Source organism: Aythya marila (genome assembly GCF_965140915.1).
Source record: "Aythya marila genome assembly, chromosome: 5".
Lineage (NCBI taxonomy): Eukaryota > Metazoa > Chordata > Aves > Anseriformes > Anatidae > Aythya > Aythya marila.
Window position 1 is genome coordinate 27,949,631 of NC_139046.1, and position 20,753 is coordinate 27,970,383.

General features: G+C 38.7%; 1 protein-coding gene across 6 annotated transcripts in view; it reads left to right on the top strand.

Annotated features, from left to right (window-relative positions):
• Positions 1-20,753, top strand: part of NRXN3 (neurexin 3) — a 934,456-nt gene that overhangs the window by 781,759 nt on the left and 131,944 nt on the right. For all 6 annotated transcript variants that reach the window (XM_082761542.1, XM_082761545.1, XM_082761544.1 and 3 more), the window contains one exon: positions 16,955-17,126. In XM_082761542.1, coding sequence (XP_082617668.1) covers positions 16,955-17,126 — 172 coding nt within the window. The remainder of the gene's footprint in view (positions 1-16,954; positions 17,127-20,753) is intronic.

Sequence of the window (20,753 nt, forward strand, 5' to 3'; positions counted from 1 at the left end):
CTTCAGATAAAATGAACATCTTAATTTTAGTCTTACAAATTTTAAGAATATTTACATGTTTGCTTGTCTTTTCTTCTGCTTCCTCTTTTTTTCAAAGAAAAGAGGAGGACAAAAGTAAAAACCAAGTGGAAGCAAAAGTAATGTGGCTAGAAATTCAAAATTTGGGTAAATAAAATCACTTTTTTTTTTTTTTTTTCTATGCCTCCTTCATTTTTCTACAGAAAATGTTTGGGTTTTTTTTGTTTGTTTTTGAAATCCTTGATATTTTTTTTACAAAACTGAAATGCTGAGCCATCTGTTGTGTTTCCTGAAGTATTCTGGCCATTCATTGATGGTTTCCTTTCATGCGCTGGGATGTTCCTCTGTTAGTGTGTGAGACCTGAGGGTGTGAAGCTGTGTAAACCATTCTGAAACTTTCAGAGCCCTGTCTTAGGAGTTTGCTGTGCATTCAGGCTGTCATTTGTATCCATCTATTTAGGAAACTGTAATTGGGTTAACTTGTGTTGCAGTGTGAGAAAAGAACATTACAATATCATGATACAGAGCCACAATCTGCTTGTTTTATCCACCCCTGAAGCTATAATATAGGTTATCCCCGCGTGCGGGCTGATGTTATTCATATTGCCTAGAGCTTCTTTCACTTATGTCATGTAATGTCTTCCTGTCTGGTACCAGAGCATGACTGATGTTTGGTGGATCAGCATAAACTTCTTCATATTACTTACTCCTAGAAAAAACTCTATCAATTTTCAGAAGGAGAATCTTCAATGAGTTATCATTCTAATGAAGTAGAAAGCAATTTGATGGTAATGATATTTATTCAGAGGAGCAGTGAGATTCCACAGAGATGAACAGGAATATTTTAAGAAGTAGACACAGCCTATTTTGTTGTATTTTCTGTTTCTGCTCTTTGTTGCTGTACCATGAGGAAAACTAGAACACGAGATAGCTACAAACACAGAATCCATGCCAGCATTCCTTATTTTCTTTTTCTAATGTGCTCCCATATCTGTACACATACTGTCTATTTAAGGGTTGTTTTTTTTCTGGTACAGCTTTGTTTATGTTGCAGCTTGACAAGGATATGTTACCACAATTGCACACTGATTTGCAGAATAATCTTTTGGATGCTGATGTTTATTGTCTTCAGATGTCACAGGCATTAATCTTCATCTACGAAAGCCAGTGCTCTAAGAGTTAAATGTCTGATATTTCTGATGCATTTATTTTTGAATTGGCAATGCTAAAGTTTTTATTGAGCTGGCAGGTAGCTGTCCTTTAAAAAGTTCTTGAAGGCCATAGTCTGTCCATAGCGTGGGTATAGCAGAGACATGGAAAGGATCACAGAATCACAGAATTTCTAGGTTGGAAGAGACCTCAAGATCATCGAGTCCAACCTCTGACCTAACGCTAGCAGTGCCCACTAAACCATATCCCTAAGCTCTACATCTAAACGTCTTTTGAAGACTTCCAGGGATGGGGACTCCACCACTTCCCTGGGCAGCCTGTTCCAATGCCTCACAACCCTTTCAGTAAAGAAGTTCTTCCTAACATCTAAGCTAAAACTCCCCTGGCTCAACTTTAGCCCATTCCCCCTCGTCCTGTCACCAGGCACGTGGGAGAACAGACCAACCCCCACCTCACTACAGCCACCCTTGAGGTACCTATAGAGAGCGAATCAGTAGCCAGAGGATCTGGCTACTGACTCATTTACACTATTGTGCATGGACATAGGTAGACCCATCAATAACATTGAGAAAGCAGGTCATTTTTAATGATCTATTCAATATTTGGAGGGTCAATTTAAACTAGCCTCCCCTCTTTTGATTTAAATGTTTAAAAAAAAATGTATCACAAAGAGTCTGGCCAACATTCTGACATTTTTTCCAGTCTCTAGAGAAGCCCCTTCTGTTTTACAGTATTGTTTAAGTGGTTTTACATAAAGAGAATTAAAGATGCCAAAAGGAAATAAACAGGGAATCTACTAGGAGGAGAAACAATCCAAACTGGTATGATTGTGTGAGAAGAAATGTTGTCCAGGATTAGTGTTAAAAATCAATCCGGTATTTTTTCAGAAGAAATAGGAATACACTATAATTCCACAGGAAGTTAGGTCACAGTTAGCGCAAGAGATTGAGTTCTTGGCTTCAGTGGCAGGATGACTCTGTGACACACAGGGTGTGATTCTCCAAGGCCTGGGATGCCATATTCCTATGTACCTTATCATCATAGCTGTAACAGGAATCTTACTTGAAGGACAGCTGCTGTCTCCATCACTTTATGCTTCTATATATCACACCAGCCAAAGTGTCCAAATGACCGTTGTCTAAATCACTTGGTTACCTGTGCTGTGGTAAAGCTTTCAAGGAGCAAGCAGTATTTGTAGCATTTTATGAGACTTCTATCCAGATAGCTAGCCTCTCAGATCGCTGCCTGGATGTATCAAATGGAATGGTTATTGGCTTTAGCCCCTTTCCAGCTGAGGCTTCCTGGCTTCCTCTTTACAGGCAGAGAGGAAGGGCAAGCAGTAGGAATGATGATGGGATCCTAGAGGTCTTGGTAAGGTCTAGAGGTGAAGAAACTAAGAAGGTGGTCAACGATTCAATCTGTTAGACTTGTTTGTTATCCCCCAGGCAGCTTTGGGTTTACTGCCTTTCATCAATAATCTGTTCTATCTACCTTCCAAGCCCAAACTCCCATGCCATATGCTGCCAATACTGCCCTCCATCTGCATGAAGAACACCCACAGCCAACAGCTGTAATAGCTGGCCAGAGATATCTATCACCCTTATCTCTCCTTCACTTTTTATTTAACACAATCAACCTGTTAGGACTTAATTGACTCTTCCAATCAGCTCATCAGGTGGGTTGATTGCATAGGAAGGAGAAAGGCTGGGTGGGGCAACAGTCATATTGGAAACAAAAAGATGAAATAAGGCAAATCTTTTATTTCCTTAAGCTAAATGGCAACTCTTGAAAATTCGATTTCTAAAGGCTATGATATTTTGTGCTGAACATACGGTATCAAGCCAAATCTTTTTTTTCTTCTTTATTTTTTTTTCCCTCTAAATCTGGGTCCTCTGTAGGGCTTTCTCCTCAATGCAAATGTCAGAGTTTGACCTATTAATTTCAACAGCATGCTGACAAAACAAATAATGAGGGGAGGAACTCTGTTCTTCTACTTGGGTGATATTTACTGAGTGGCCAAATCACGAGGTGCTGGACATAGGCAAGAAATTTTCTACTACCAGTTTTTAAATAGAAACAGTCTAAATCACAGCAGTTATGTAGCTATAATACCATTGGCTGTTCCTGTTGGTTCATAAAAACTCTGATCTAATCAAGGAATAGACATTTGTGGTCTGTTCCTATACAGCACACTACAAAGTCATTTTATGATCTTTATGTCTTGTTTAGGTAAGCTATTCAATTACCTCACATTCTTCCAACATCTGTCCAGCATTGCTGCCATAGGAGTCTCTCTGATTCCTTCTCTATTTTTATTTCAGATGTAAGCTGTCTTATTGTTGCACCATGAAATAGCGTGATTCAAAGAAGAAGGCTTCCCAATCCGTGACTTATATCTGTCTGTAATGATCTTGCCTCCCATGCCCTTGACACTTCATTACCCTAGTGTTCCTGATGGTACCTACAAAAATTTATGAATTTATGAAAGGTTATCTGTAGAGGTGGTCCTTTATCTTTTCCTTCAGGCCTAAAGAAACGTAGCTTCTTCCCACAGAACCTAATGTGAACAAGTGATCAGCCATATAGAGTTGGAATCTGAATCAGGAAGTGAATCAAGGTCAGCTGTAATTGCAATAGGGTTACACTCTCAGCATAATCCTACGGAAGCGGTTTCATTTCATTTATTGGTTGTCCTATCACGTCTCATGATAATTTTTTTTCCTAGATGGTAGAGAGGAGAAAATATCAGAGAAAGGTACAGAAGTTGACATTAATCTTCTCTTTACTTTTTCCACACCTAATATGTCAAAAATGAGTCCTGGAAATACTTTAGCTTTCTGTACAACATCCTTTCCCGATAATCAAGTTTGAATTTGACATCAGGAGTTCTGACTTAACCAACATATTGCAAACTTGGCAAGGCTGTCTGTCTGATAGATCCTTGCCAAGCAGCTTTACAGTAAGTGAATTCCACAACACAAAGCAGGCAAGTCATAACTTTTTTCCCAGAGGCTCATCTAGATTTTGATTCAGTAAAATTGCTGTCTTTTCTACAGAGAAAAATTCAACCTGAATGTAACGTAATGTTTCCTACTAGGTTCAGAAGCAACTATTGACTTTTGGTGAAGATTAATGCAAAAATTCCCTTGGTCTTGGAGGAGCCAAATTCCTCTCCTGGGATAGAGGCACTCCGGTTAAAGGGCCTAGAAATAATCAAAATTCTAGACGCAGAGATCCTCCAACAGTGGATCTTGAAAAAAACACACATTGAGATAGATTAAAAAAAAAAAAAAAAAAAAAGTTGCAATGGAAAATGGGAGGGTTCTATGTGAATTTATTTAAGCAGGAGGTCCTACGCATACATAAAATGTGAATGTTTAAAGTACTTAGTGGTAATTTTGTAATAACTCTCATTATTATTTTTTTTTCTCAAAAATAACTGTTTTTTTTTTCTGTTCCTGTCACTTCTGTTTCCTGTGAAATTCTGGCATTTCCTTTTATCTCTGCTTTCTAATGCACAAAATGGAAATGGTGCTGGTGGTCTCCTTTGAGCTGTGTGTTCAAAAGCAGTTTGTTTATCTTTTAGCATCACTGTCTAATATTCCACTGTTCCTTACTCTAAGTAGTGCTGTGTCATAGAAACTTATTAAAATCTGCAGATAAGTAAATTAGTTTGGGCAATTTTCATTAGTAATATGAGTATATAGTAATATGAGTTTCCCATGCTGTGATATTCACAGTGTTCATGTTCACACATTTTTATCTGCATTTCTCACTCCCATTCAAAGTTTTAGGAAACCAATTCAGGATAGGAAAAGCCTTCTGCTGGAGTGCAGACACATCTCAAAAGCCATATTAAGCTTTCTTTAAAAAAAAAAAAAAAAAAAAAAAAAAAAAAAAAAAAGGCAGTTTAAAAAAGTAAGGTTTGAAAAGCTAGAAATAATCTGTTGAAGAATCCAGTCACTGTTTGTGTTTGCATATACTCATATTTTCCTCATTATCTTGTCTGATTGGGGAGGCCTATTGAACTTGAGCTCGTACGCCTCGTTCTCGTTTCTCTAGAAAAGACGACTTACTGCTGTGTTTACAATACACTGTTGATTTTATATATAGTTTGTGAAATCTGTTATGTTCATCTCAAAAGAAACATACAACATAGACTCTAATGTATTAAATTCTGTTAGAATTCTATAAATAAACACACTGAAAAAGGAAAATATAGTGATACATAGTGCTTAGTAATAAAATACTTTTGAACACGTATTTTTTGGAACTCTCTGAAACACTACAATACTGTGCACGACTAAGGGTAGAATAGGTTTTATGAACATACTCTAGGCAAAACAAAGTTTAGATTGATTAATTTCATCCAATGCAGCTGCAGCCCTTGTACTTCTGTATCTGCTATGCCTGGGTTAATTGGATGGTGGCAAGCTGATATTTGTGATCACCTTTCCTGTCAGGCAGCGGTGTCCTTTTTTAATGCCATTTTCCTGACAAGTGCTCACTTTTCTATGGGTTATGGGTTGAGACAGACAGCTCTGATTGCTGTTACAGTGTGTATGATATATGCTGCGCCTTCAGCCCACAGACATCATGCAATTATACCAGCTCTCTTGATAAGGAAGCCTACTAGTTAAGGTACGCCGTTTATTTCATGCTGCCTGGATCAGATCTCTGGTACTGTATTTTGTGTAACTGACACTTGAGCTTCTGTCAGCATAAATCTTTGGCAATGTTACCCAGTGGAGTAAAACTCCAGTGGAGACGTTTTGAGATGGATGGAGATGCTTCTCCTGGAAAGTGGGTTGCTTGCTCTTCTGCCCTTCTAAAATATGACTTGTTATGGCACCCTTTTCCTTACTGAGCGGATGTGGCATTTTTAGCAGCTAGTCACATTTTTGTCTGAGGAGTGAGTTACATGACAGCATTTATGAACAGAAGTGGAAGGGGCTGCTTTTGACTTCTGTAATAAAGGAGAAGGGTACACTTTAGGGATGCTCTAAGTTTAAAATGCAACACACGGTGTGCATTGTGTCAGTTCTTTAGAGAAACAGAAGTTGACATCAACATTCAGGGTGGTTCCTGTTTTTTTCCTAGTCCAGTATTATATCTAAACCGTATCATTTCTCAAAAATGTCCAGGATATGTTATTAATATTTTGAAAAGGCACAGGCTGAATGCTTAGTCCTAATTATAGTTGAAGCTCATACCATCATGTAAGGCAGGTTTTCCTGATGCATATTGTAAACTGAGGGAATAAATTTGCTATATAAATAATGTATTTGCCAGTAAACTGATGGACAGGTATTGCTTTCATAATGCTTTTTGCATTCTGTTTGCCTAAGTAATGCCCCATTTTCAGCATGTTGTTAATTTCTGTTTCCTTACTTGCATTATGGTGTCCCTACATGAGAAGGATTAGCGGTCTTACAGCTGGAGCTTTGCTAGCTGTGTAGCAACAGTTGTTTCCACAAATTGTATGGCCTAAACACACCTGAGTGTATTTCTTATTACATTTCACTGCTTGGTAATTGACTGGCAGTGCACTGTTGCTTTGTTAGGTCAGAGGAAGAAACGATTTAATTGGGCACAGCCTCCCTCTTAAGACTCCAGAACGTTACTGATCGCTCAGCTTTGCTCAGCGGGTGTCAGGTTTAAGTGAGAGCAACCAGATATGCTACATTGTTCCCCTGATTTTGAGGAAACGGGTTTAAGGCAAGCTTAGTACATGCCTGGTCATGGTAATAATGTTGTGATACTATATATCAGGATACTCTGCTCAGTGTTAATTATTTGTACAACAGCATCCAGATACTAGGGCTCCACTGTGGTAGGTACCACGCAAATGCACTGCATGATAAGCCAGAAACTATATAGTCTAAAAAGATGGAGTGGCTTGTTTAAGGTGTAACTGAGCAGCAGTAAAAGCAGAAAATAAATCTTTTCTGCCTTTCAGCAATGTGCTCAAACCAGACTAGATTACATCTATGAGTGAGTCAAAACTTCAAAAGGTCTCAAGCTGCATTAATAGTATCACCTTTTAAGAAATAAGGAAACTTCTGGTGCCGAATTAATTCCTAAGTTTAATTCTGTTGATACTGTGTATTAAGGTTACATAAAAACTTGCAATGATGCATAAACCTCTTATCAAGTGCAAGGTACCTGGTTTGAGGAGCAGGGAAGGAATGCAGCTTCCATATTGCATATGCGCTGTTCTTTAGCTGCCCCTTGTGAGGGGCATTTTTTATTTTTTTTTTATTCAGGATTAAAAAAAAAATATATCAGAAAAAAGGCAAACATTGAAGGGTGGAATGATGAAGGGAGAGGACAGAGAGGACATAAGGTAAACTGGGAGGAATGATTTGTTAAAAGAGCTGAACTGTCACAGACAACTGGTAACTCAGTATTCCCATGGTGTTGCCAGGGAGTTTGGTCAAGAAAAAAAATAGAAAAGGCATGCTTCAGTAGTGCTTTATTTCTGTGCTATTCTTTTTTGTAGTATGGGCCATTAAAAAGTATTATCTAATAGCTTGTGCCCCAAATACACAATCAAAAATATAAAATTGCTTTCCGGATATCTTGGTGAGCTCTTAGTGAGGAGCGTGGCTGTGTTTTACTTCAGCTAGAGGCCATCTCGCAGTACAAGGGGCACTTCCTGAGAGCACTCCTGTATAAGGCTATGGAGTCATGAGGAATGAGGCTCAACTGGTGAGCCCCCAGTGTAAGATTGCAGCCAAAAGATACAATATGGCCTGTGAACATGTAAACCAAACTGGTTGTGTGATTTCTGTGAACTGAGGTTGAAAATTTATGTTGACTAAATTTGAAGAAAAGTATTACTAAACTGGAGGAGTTTCAGGGGTCATGGGAAGATTAAAATAAGGACTGGAAAAAGTGCTTTCCAATGAGAAAGACAGAGGACTGAGTAGGTATCTATTATGCCATGGAAAGCTTTGGGGAGTGTTTGCAATCACAGAAAAATGAAGTTGGAATCTCAAGTCATCTGCTCTAGCACTTTTCTTGCTTTAAGGCAGGACTATTTACACCAGCATGACTCTGGCAAATCTTTATCTAAACCACGCTTTCAAAACCTTTAATAAAAAAGATACCCATTAAACTTTGCCAGTGTCAGCATTTCACCACTTTACAAAATGAATAAGAAATGGCAATAACATTCAAAAAAATTTGACTTGATCAGAGTCTTACAATTCATTTCTGGAAGTAAGACATGAGATTTTTTTTTTTTTTTAATGCAGGAGGTAAAAGTTAAAACAAACGGTAATGATCTGCTTTTAAGGACCTGCTGAGCAGAAGATTATATTCACACTGTTGTGTTCAATAGCTCTTGATTGACTTTCCTGCCATTAATTTGTCTATTTTTGAATGTATCTTAGGCATGCAACATACCCTGTGAGAGTGAGTTGCACAGTTCAGTTATGTACTGTCTCAAAATGTACTTCCTTTGCTTAAATTTTATTACCAAATGATTTTATTATGTATTTGTAGTTGAGTTATTAAAAATAAAACATCTGGGTTTTTTTATGTTTTTATATATACCGTTTCAAGTTTGGTGGTTTTGAACCTTTTATATTTCCTCATTTTCTTTTCTGATTGAGCTTGTACAGATCTGCGTACTGTATTCAGAAATTAAAGTCAAAGGTACACCATTAATTATAACAGAGATTTGCCTTTAGTCTGCTGTTCCTTTTCTTTATAGTTCTTGACACACCACTTACCTTTTTGACTGTGTTCAACACTGGGCCAATCTTATCAAAGAAGCAAATGCAATGACTGATCTGTAATGATTCTTTCCTCAGCTGTAAATGTTCAAATCACAATTGAGCGTTGTTCTAAAATATATTCTGTAGTTCAAAAAAGGATCAATTCAGGCAAAATATATGGTCTCATAAAATTTTAGAGCAGACTAGATGATAACAATTGTCCTTTTTAGCTTCATAAATTATGTATTTGTGAGAATTGCTTCTTTTAAAAACCATGGCCCTTAAGAGTAATAATTGCTATTTATTTTGACCTGTATGTATATTGTTCTCTCTGATAAATAGATTCGTAATTGGGATTTAGTGGATCTGGTTTGACATCTTAAAGAAGCAGCAACAAGCAGTACAAAACAAAAGATGACCTAATGCTTCTTAGAATATCACACAGAAATCACTCCAAATTAGCTGTCCTGTGTACACCTTGTCACCTCAGTAATATTTTTTCTTGTTTCAAGATAACTATAAAGTGCTTGAACCTTGATCAAAACGTTCCAAGTTGAGTGAGCCTATCATTTCTTTAACAACATTTGCAACTTTTGGTTCTTACGTTTGCCAAATGGCTGTGCCGCTCATTGAGCATGGCTTCCCTGCCATCGCTGTTTATTTAGTTAAAGGAAGACTTCAGGCAGTAAGCTCTCCCTTTACCCAACTGTAGAGTTATTAAACTAATTAAACCAATTTCAGAGTTAGTTCCAAGTGCTATTAAAAATGGCATTAAATATAACCAGAGTGAAAAAAGAAAAAAATATCTGCACTGAATACAGGCTCTAGTGTCTCTCCTTCTTAAATTCAGTGAAAATATTTATCCCAGAAAGGCCTGTCCAGCCATGCGTTTCCTTCTAGTTGCAGCTCAGAAGGGCACTCTGAGTGCAATGCTGGTTTTCACCCCCCTTCCTAGTCAGTAAAGAACTTTGACATCAAGTGCTTTGACATTGTAGTAACTCGTGAATGTCCTCCAAGGAATATACATCTATGCCTTCAGTTCTACTGAATACTTCACTACATTTAATACTATTGTGCAAAGTCCACCAAACCACAGAGAGTGAGTGATCTGACAGCTGGGCTAACATCCAGAATCCATTTTTTTTTGCAAAGAAAAAAAAAAATACAACCCCTCCCATTAAAAAAAAAAAAAAAAAGAAACCAAGCAAAGACTTGAACAGACTTGAACAATAAGTAGGGGGAAAAATAACTCCAAAGAGGGAGAAATACAAGTTTGATCTCTTTTGGCTCTCTTTGCGATTCTGAGGGCCATATGCAGAAGGAAGCCATTCCAGGAAGAGTAGTGCTTGAGCTTGTAAGAAAAAAACAGTTTTCCTGAAAGTAAAGGTAGCAGACTTAAAAATATACGTATGAGGCGTTTGGGAGGGGGAAGTTTACAAAACCTTCCTACAAGGCAAAAGGCTTGTTGTATTACTGAAGGAGCATGTGTCGCTTGGAAAAGTGAGCAGCACAATCAGGAGTGGTCTTCAGAAAGCAGTAACTAGGAGTATTGTCTGCCAGGTTTGGGCTGAGGTCTAGTCATGCTGGAACCTGCCAGGGTGGGAGGAAACAGACTGCACACTTGTGACTTGTGAAAAATAATAAAGTAAAATGAGTGAGAAAACACAGTTACTTGAAATCCTACTGAAATTGTAGGATATGCTTTATTTTTTTTTCTTTTGCACTTAGTTTCAGAAAAAGAAGTAAAACAAAATAAAGATACTGGGATAAACTCTGCTTCTGCTTGCATCAGTAAGAATTCTGAGTTTCTTCAGCAGAATTGCTGTTGATTCATATCGATGCAGCCAAGAGTAGGATTTGTCCTATTGCCTGGGGTTCTCTCTCTTGGTTTTTGGAATGAAATCCTTTCTGTACACAGGGAACAGCTGTATACTCTCAGTCTGGGTGATGTGAATTTTAGATTAAGAAGACTGAAAGATAAAGCCCTTTTGAGAGTACACAGTATATGTGGCTATTGGCATGTGGTGTCTACCACAGTGCAACTGCTCATCTAACAAAATTACTGCCACCCACATTTGACTTTCCATCTTATCTTCTACAGAAACATAGGTGCCTTTAAAAATGCAAGGGCACATGGAGGGGGGGAAGTGCCAACAATTACACAACAACATACATCACATGAAGTATTTGCATGCAGACAGGCTCTATCCTTCCTTGGGTTAGGGAAAACAAAAGAAAAAAAAAAAACTACCTGTGAAAATGTCAAACCTCAGAAATGTTTTGGAGGTCCCTTCAGAAGAAGGGAATGGGTTTCAGAGGAGCTGAAGGTAGAAGCTGAAAAAAGCTTAGGACCTTGCCCCACTTGGATTGCAGCTGTTTTCAGGGATGAGACGGTTGAGGGGAGGTAGGACACTATAACAAACCAGCCAAAAGGTTAGGATTTCAGTGCCAAAAGGCTGGAATTTCACAATCTCTGTCTCAAACTAGTGCATTGTGAAGCTGTTGGATAGTACTCTCTGGACTAAAAGGATAATATCATGCTCCTTCAGTGCCCTCCAGATTCTTCCAGTCAGGTTTCTTTCTGTCCACCAAAGTGAGATGCAGACATTGCCCTTGGTGCTTTAATAGGCCATTATCAGATCCTGCCTGCTTCATATTTCCAAATTGTGTTTGCTTTTTAAATTATCAAAATGTCATTAGTGTTTAAGGAAAATGTGTTTGGGTTACAGGGCTTGTAAAGCAAGGTAAGATAGGTGACCGTTACCCCTCTTTCACAGATGAAGAATCTGTTTCATGGAAAGGTAAAAGAAAACACTGCCCAAAATAAAATAACACTTAAGAGTGAGATTCCAGATCCCAGGCTATAGATTAGCCCCTGTGTTATGTAATGATGTTCTTAATGTTTTGGGAGCCATGTATATAACAAGCAACTGCTGCCAGGAGCTTGTGGAAGGGTGGCGTAGAATAGAGACACCAAGGAGAGGCCCTGTACATTCTTTTTAGTACTTTGCTTTATTTTGGTAATATAATTTATCTGAAACCATTCAATTATATAATCATAATTATTTGTCTGAAGTCTTGGTGGAAATTTATTTCCAAAAAGGCTGTAAGTGAGGAGAAGGCAATGTGGCTTTTGAAGACAGCAGTTTTGGGGGACACATGATCACCCTTTCATGGAAGGTGTTTCAGGCAGCCCAGTGAATGCTGATGCAGGGAGGAAAAAACACACGCTGTCTATTAAAATTCTCTGGAGCGTATAACTTGCATACACTGTGTGCCTTTGTATTCATCTTTTCCCTTCCTTGATGGTTGGGATTTTTCTTCCTCTAACTACAAAGTAAACATAGTGGTTCAAAGGTAAATCTTTCTTTGACATATACTTGCTGGTCTAGTTAATACCCATGTCAGGTAATGCTAAAAAAAAAAAAAAAAAAAAAAAAGCTACTATCTGTACTGAAAATTGAATGAAAGAGGTCATGTCTGTCATGAAATGTTAAATTTTAATGGTAATGTTTGTCTTTCAAATTTAGAAGGAAGGAAGAAGTCTTCATAAAAGCTGCTTTTAATGAGGTGTTGTAGTGTAGGAAACTGTGGAAATGAAGAGATCTTGAAAATAAATCCTGGATTTGCTCTGTGTCCGTAGTCATTGTTCTTTGCTGTAGGTTTTTCTTTCTGGTTTTCTTCTTTCTAACAGGAATGAGTAAAGTAATGGTTGCTTTTTTTGTCTTTTTTTTTTTTTTTTTTCTTTCTTTCTCCAGAGAGAGCCTGGTGCCCTAGAGATATAAAATACCATGAATAAACTGTATCTTGAAGTCTGTGTGTGCAGTTTGGCTTCAGTAGCCGTGCTTTCAGATAATTGTGTTACATTGTGTTTTGTCCTGGTAATTGGAAAGGAACCATTTTCATGACAAACTCCTACTCAGTCCAAGTAAGAGTATCAAAATCTGGCTTAATGTCCTGCTCCTGCAAAACTTAGTCACAGGGAGCTCTGCCCAAGAAGGGACTGAATAAAGCTGGAGGAAGCCTTTGATTAGGGCCGTGATTTGTTTTACACATTTTTTTTTGGGGGGGTGTTTCTCAGTTGCAACCAAGTGTTGTGCTACTTTGAGAAGGGGTATGTTTCCTTGGCTGTGAGAGTGGGCAGCAGTCTGTTTGGGGTAGGGGAGGGTACCAGTTTGCTCATTTCCCTCCTTTCTCTAGCAGCTTGAGGGGCCAGTTCGTAGAACCACAGAATAGTTGGGGTTGGAAGGGACCTTAAAGATCACCTTGTTCCAACCCCCCTGACATGGGCAGGGATGCCACCCACTAGATCAGGTTGCCCCATCCAACCTGGTCTTGAACACCCTCAGGGATGTGACATCTACAGCTGCTCTGGGCAACATGTTCCAGTGCCTCACCAACTTCTGAAGAATTTCCTTCTAACATCTGATCTAGATCTTCCCCCTTTTAGTTTAAAACTGTTCCCCCTTGTGCTGTAACTATCTGCCTGAGTAAGTAGCCACTCTCCATCTTTTTTATAAGGCCCCTCGAGGTACTGGAAGGCCTGCATGAGGTCTCCTGGGAGCCTTCTCTTCTCCAGGCTGAACATCCCCAACTCTCTCAGCCTTTCTTTAATAGGAGAGGTGCTCCAGCCCTCTGATCATCCTCATGGCCCTGCTCTGGACCTGCTCTAACAGGTCCTTGTTGTGCTGGGGGCCCAGACCGGGATGCAGTAACACAAGCTGGGGCTCAGTTTGCAGTCCTTCTCTTCCAGAATCTTCCCCTTTGCGGTTTATCCTCTTATCCATGGGTTATCACTACTTCTTTAAATTAGGTTTGCCCTTAAAGCCTGGGGAAGGGAGTGGCGAAAAGCACTATCTCATTTTCATCAAAGGGGACATCAGAAATGTTTTCTCTTTCTTCAGGGGAGATTAGTTAAACTTCTCACTGTCTCCTTCCCCATTTACAAATTTTTATCTCTGCCTCATTCAGCCTGTAGGGCTTGAAAATACATATCTTTCTCTCTGCTGAATACCTCTTAATCCTTTCCTCTGTGGTGGTGGTGGCTATCTGTTCCACTAGACATGGTGTAGCTTTTCATTTTACATGCTTACACTAAGACTTACCAAGGTGGACTCTACTCTAAGTGGTCTCTGTGCTAGTGTGGAGAACATGATTGACATTCTGAGGGTGATTGAAAAGCAGTATGAGAGGTTCTCTGGGAGGTTGTTTATAAGGCAGCACCTTGCCAAAACACATGGAGACAGTAACCAGATGACCTGGTCAGTAGACATTCTTTGAGTCCTGCTGTCTAGGAAGAAGTAATCACTTGCTCTTTGCTAATTACTATGGAGACACTTTATTAACACAAAAGATTCACTCACAGTGATACAAGATCACTTTATAAGTCAAAAAATGGTAATGCCAGCAATAGCTTTACTTGGTGTGGTGGTTTTACCGTGCTAGGTAGCTAAACACCACAACCACTCTCTCACTCCCCCTCCTTAGATGAGGAGGGGAAGAAGTAAAGAACAACTCATGGGTTGGGATAAGGATAATTTAATTAAAGAAAAAAAAATAATTATTAAAGAAAAAATATTATTAAATAAACAATTTAACTACAGGGAAAAAAAATGGAAAGGGAAAAGGGAAAAAAGAAAAAACAAAACAATGGCTATGTGGAAGTGCAGAAGAAAGAAATTACCCTCTGCTTCCCACAAGTGAGTGATGATTGACCACGTCCTTGAAGCAGGGCCTCAACGCAGGTAGCCGGTGTTCAGGAGGAGAACCGACGTTTTCACAACGAGCGCCCACCCTTCCCCTCTTCTTCCTGTTTCCACCTTTCATTGCTGAGTGTGACATCATATGGTATGGAATATCCCTTTGGTTGGTTTAGGTCAGCTGCCCTGGTGATGTTTCTTTTCTCCCTTTTTTGCCCACCACCTAGGAGGGTTAGAGAGAGTCCCAATGCTGTGCCAGCACTGCTCAGCAGCAGACACAACACTGGGGTGATAGCACTGCTGTTCTAGCTACAAGTGTAGAGCACAGCACTGTATGGACTGCTGCAGGGAAAGTTAACATCCCAGCCAGACCCAATACGCTTGGAAAAAACCTCTGCTCAGTGAAAACTCATGTATTTTGGGGGTAGCATAAGAGAGGAAAGTTTGATTATTTTCAAATGATGTCTGAGTTCATGCATCTGCTGGGAGCGTTAGTCCACTTACCCTCTGTTACAAGGGTAAAAAGATTGTTATCTTGCAGAGACGTCAGTCCAAAGCACAGTAGTGTGAATGAACATGAGACTCTTGGTATCCGGTATGTACATAGTAACATCTAAAATTTATCATTATAAGAAGAAAGAAAGTAATATTAAGGTGCATGCTATTACAGTGCAAATTCCAAGTAATTGAAGCACAGTCTAGTTTTCTAGTGACCTCTAACTACAGGACTGTTTTCCTTTTGAACTGATAACAGTATTGTAGTTCAAAGAATGGGGGGATGGCATTAGAAAAAAAAAAAAAGAAAAAGTCTGAGTTATGCTGCAGGTCTGCTTTGAAGAGGTTATATTTAGATATGAGACAGTTATCCACTCTCTGGTTTTGTTTCTTCCTTGATTTTTCTATTAAAACAGCTAATAAGGCTAATGCCAATTATATGGTATGGATGGTCAGCACACTGATGCCCCTCCTTGTTGAAGGCCTGAAGATGTGTTTTGGTTGCTTCCGTATGGTACACTGTTGGGAATTTCTGGCATCCTTTGAATTAATATTTATAATTTTATTTATCTAACCTGAACATACTTTGGGTCCACTTTTCACAACCTCAAGTCATTGAATCTAGTTATTGCTTGGAACTAGATGGGGCGAGCTGCAGGAAAATGTGTTATGATCAGTAAAATTGCATCCATCTGCTCTTGCCATTTAGTCAATGGCTGGTGGAAAGTTTTGGGAGAACACTGCAGGGGACTGCTTTATTAGTAAGTCGTTGCTTGGAGTGTGTGATATTAAAAAGTAAAAGTAAAAAGTAAAAAAAGTAAAAGACTGCAGCCCATCCTTCAAAAGTCTGGAATGTTTTCCATTTGGCTTAGGAGTAATTAGCATCCCTCAGGTAGTCAAAGTTGGTTAATACATTTTTGCTACCTTCTAGTTCTTTCCTCCTTGTACCTCTGTTCACCCTGCTGGATCCCATGGTTATTTGTTTGGGGGTGGGGGCTGTTTGTTCTGTTCTGTTAGTCTGTTTGTGAAACAGTTGAGTTAAAGCCTGCCTGTGGCTGCATTTCAGATGGCAATTGAACAAGAGAATAACTAATCAGTGGAATTGTTGCTCAAGTAACTATATATCCACATTGTTGCGAGGACATTTGTTGTCGACGGAAGGAAGACACAGACGCTCAATATGAGTGATCAGTGAACTTCAATTTATTGGATAGCTCAGTCGTCTTTTATCTAATTCAATATAATTAGCTCATACATATTGCAAAAGCTAAGCTCATGATTGGTTAGTGCATTTCTCTATTTTATCATCTAGTTTCCCACTCCCATCAACCGAAATAACAGTTAGTACTTTCCCAGACCACCAACAGATATCATGTCCTTGTACCTGAAACCTCCCTGAAACCTCCCTGAAACCTCCCAGATTTTACGTACTTTCTCAGACTCATTTACGTACTTTCTCAGACTCATATGAGCTGCGTTCGATACTTTGTTAGCTTGCGACCTCCTAGTTGCTCAACATTCACATGACCTACTTCACTTAACCATTCCTCCACACCACATCTCTTTGGTTTTATTGCCTGATTTCTCAACTGTCCTCTGTGATGTTTTAAGAGAGCAAATGAGTCACTATGTTCAGGTGAAAGCTGTAAAGAAGAGTGCAGAAGACAATGTTAGCATTGAAGCAGAGCCAATGAAATGTATCCTGTCAAAGCACAAAATGATGCTTCTGTGTATTCTGTAGTGCCATCTACTGGCACAATTACCCATTAGAGATTTATAGGCCGGGAACGTTCTCCTAATAGGCAGCAATTTGAAAACATTTTTTTCTTTTTTTTTCTTTCATTTCAGGAGCAAGGCAAGATTGGTGTGGTCTTCAATATTGGTACTGTGGACATCTCTATTAAAGAGGAAAGCACACCTGTAAATGATGGCAAATACCATGTGGTGCGCTTTACCAGGAATGGGGGCAACGCCACTCTTCAGGTTGACAGCTGGCCAGTGAATGAACACTATCCAACAGGTACATACTTTTTTGCCTTTGCTTTTCTCTTTCTGTCTGCCTGTAACTACAAACTAACATTTAACGACAACCAGATACTATATAAATCTTTGTTGCTTCATCTCAACAATAAATTGACCAGAGCCTAGTGGTGCATATTCTGTCTTTTGGAAAACACAGTAATGTTTTGTTTTTTTTTATATATATAGGAAGAGTAAAGCATGACAACTCTGTGGTATGATACATGTAGTTTATGCTGTTTTGGAGGTCTCTAAGTGAATCCTGGGTCTGCAGAGAGTCAAAAATCTGATTCAACAACAAACTTGGTTTTGCTGCTTGTGATGTTTTCTAACTATTGAAGCAAGAAACGTTTTGAATGAACCTTATGAAAAGGAGAGTCATCGTAGTCAGTCATAAGATACAGACTACATAGATATGTAGCTGAACTGTAATGTGAGAGATTAAGTTGCAACTATTTGAATGAACCTTATGCTTGCCTCAATTTTTCCTCATCTATTTTTCACTCTTTAAGGTTTGCAGATATAGAGACTTATATAAAACTCTAGCCAAATCTGTCAACTCTTAGACGACTTTGGGTCAAAATACAGGGGAACAATTCAGTTTCTCTGTGGAATTCATCACACCAAGTACGCTAGGAGTAGGGAACAAGTGGCTTTTGAATCACTGTCCTATATGTTCTCCCACCACTGGTGATACACAACCTTATGATACCATGTCACCATGTTAAAAGGTCAAACTCACCCCAAGTGGCAAACTGATTGCTGTATGTCATGCTGACAGTATATAAGATAACTGAGTCTTGGTGATGTGGATGGTTACAAAAGGCAGGAGGAGCACAAGAAAACAATTCCAAGGGTAGCCACATACTTCTTATTCACATTTGGTTGTCTAAGATCAAGTGACAGTCTTTTTGCTTTCTAGTATTAAGTCTACGCAACTTCCAGTTCTTCCTTTCTAGGTTCTTTCTTTTCTTTTCTAGTTCTTCCTTTCATAACTGACCTGGGATAGAAGAGGGAAGAATTTACTGATAAACATAAGGCAATTTGCTGGTTGTGTAGGAGTTGCCCATGAGCCACTTAACCTCAAATAATGAGAAATATCCTAACTGTTTACCTCAGACACTAATAATTTACTCTAAGGGGATAATTTCATCTCTTCCACTTACACAGAAAATGCAAAGGGAAGTTTTTAATACAAGTGATCTATTCTATGGTGCTCTCTACTTCATATTCAATATGATACTTTGTCAGTGTTTTGATGCTGTATATGCAAAAGAGTACGTTTTAATAATTATCATTATTTTTGTGAAATAATAGCTTTCCAAGAAAGCAATGACAAACATGCTGAGTTAGATTCTAACTCTGCTTTCTATTGGTTAAAGAGGATAGGGTGGCTAGGAGAGGCCCAAACTGAGCATCTTTCTTCTGCTCCTTTCATCAATTATTTTGTGGTAAAGTGCCTCTGATCCTGTTGGCAGCCAATTATAGACAGTAAAAACCCCATGAATAAATTTTCTTCTTGTATTACTTGTTGTAGTAAGTCCCTGGTGTAAAGAAACAAAATGTTCATCACATTGCTTTAGAGACTTTTTTAAAAGGGAAAATAAATCACACTCGGAGTATACCTCAGTACCCTCTGCTTCTGCCTTGGTTAACATAGTCCTGTGTTTTCATTAGAAGATGTATGGTTTTATAGTATTAGCATTAATCTTACGCTCTGTGTTAGTATAGAGCATAGGCTGTTGTACCCCAAGGGAAAAGGACACCTTTACATTCCACACCTTTTCCTTTCCATGTGTGTATTTCAGTTTCTGGCTGTTTGTAGGGAATATAGTTTTCAGCCCGTCCCTGTAAAAGTAAGACTTTGGGATCATACTTTATGTGTGTGCGTGTTTCTCCCTAGCTCTTTCCAGTTGATTTCAAATGGATTTTTTAGCCAAATTTGACAGAGGGGACAAAAGTCTGAAGAAAAAAAAAAATTAAGGTCCTACATGGCTAGTGAAAATAACCAATAGAGGAGTGCAACATTCCAGCCTTCCCAGAGGAAAGATCTGTGTCTTGATCTCAATTCACGTTAAATGACAGAATATCCATATAATGAAAAGGCATTACAGATGTCTCAGCTTTGCAAAAACCTTCAGTGAAAGAAGCCAACAACGACAGGAAACCAAACCTTATTAGTTCAGTTTTCTGGGGAAGTAATGGCTTAAAATACAACTGAACAGGAGCTTTTGAAATGAGTATTTTGTTGTCTTTCACAGACTAAACATGCAACTAATATTTTTCATACAGAGATTAAACTGATATTCAGCAGAATTTCAGCTTTGGAACAAGCTTTGTGCTTGGGTTGATTAATCCAGTGTGTTTCAGCTAGAGACTGCTGAAACTGCAATTTGTATCAAACTTGTGCAATAATATCTAAGGAATCCTGTATTTTACACGTAGAATTAATTCAATTCTGGAAGAGACAATTATATTGTTATATGTAATGTTTAAAAAACCAACTTCTGGCGCATGCGTGTTTGGGCATGCCATGTTGTCTTGTAATATGAACGATTTCACAAGTACATAATTTCCTGAACAGAGCAGCAGCCTAATGTTCACAAATTTGACAAAATAGTAAAAGTATCTTCTTTGTCATCACACATACTGCTAACTTCAGGCATCAGGATGGCATTCTTAATGGTATTTCTATGCTCGTCTCTGAGTTTTATTAGCTTTTGAAGGATTGTACATTAGACTCATAATTACTTGCTCAATGGAAAGTACAAATAAAAGTTTGATGTTCATTATGAGCAGAGAGAGAATATTGGCTTTCCTTAAAGTGTGGTCTTCAGTTAAATTGAAATTAAATGAAATTAGCCCAATGGGATTCAAAGACTCCAAAGATGCATTTTTGCAACTTTGTATAAAAGACAAGGAACTGGAAGGAAAACAGAAAAGCAACAAACCTACAATTCAGATGCTGACATTTTGTTTTTTATAACATTCAATTACATCTCAGCCACCTGCAACATAAGCTTTATGCTTTCTTGTGAGGAAGAGGGCTAGAGATAAATTGTAAATTAGGAGGGAATTAACTTGAAGCTAAATTTGGCTAAGCTTTGGGTCTGAAATAATCCCAGTCATTAAAGATGATCACTCAATGTGCATACCATTCCAATTCTACCAGAGTCTCTCTTCCTGGGCAATAAGACTCTGAACAGTGACCCAGTGCAGGTATCTGAGACGAAGCTCTTGAGAAACGAGAAACAGCAAGCAGCAGTTGCAGTGGGACTGCTGTCTGCTGCTCAGCTGTTGTGACTTAGTTCAGGCAAAGCCGTTGAGCCGTTTATGATTTATTTGTGTTAGTTTTGCTCTCTCTCCTCTCCTTCAAGCATGCAATAAGGAGATGGGCTTTATCCCTAGGCTGAATTGATAACCAATTCCTTGATGCTTAGTTCATGAAGTTGATCATTGCAATGTATTTCTCAGGCAGGGTATGTATACCCTTTTTAACGAATACGTATGAATTTTTGTGCCCTACAGTGCAGTTTTCAATGACTGCCTCCCTTCTGCAGTCTCACATGCTCTCAACTTTTGGTGTATGTCCCAGATAACAGATTGTATGTACTTGGTGGATGTTTTT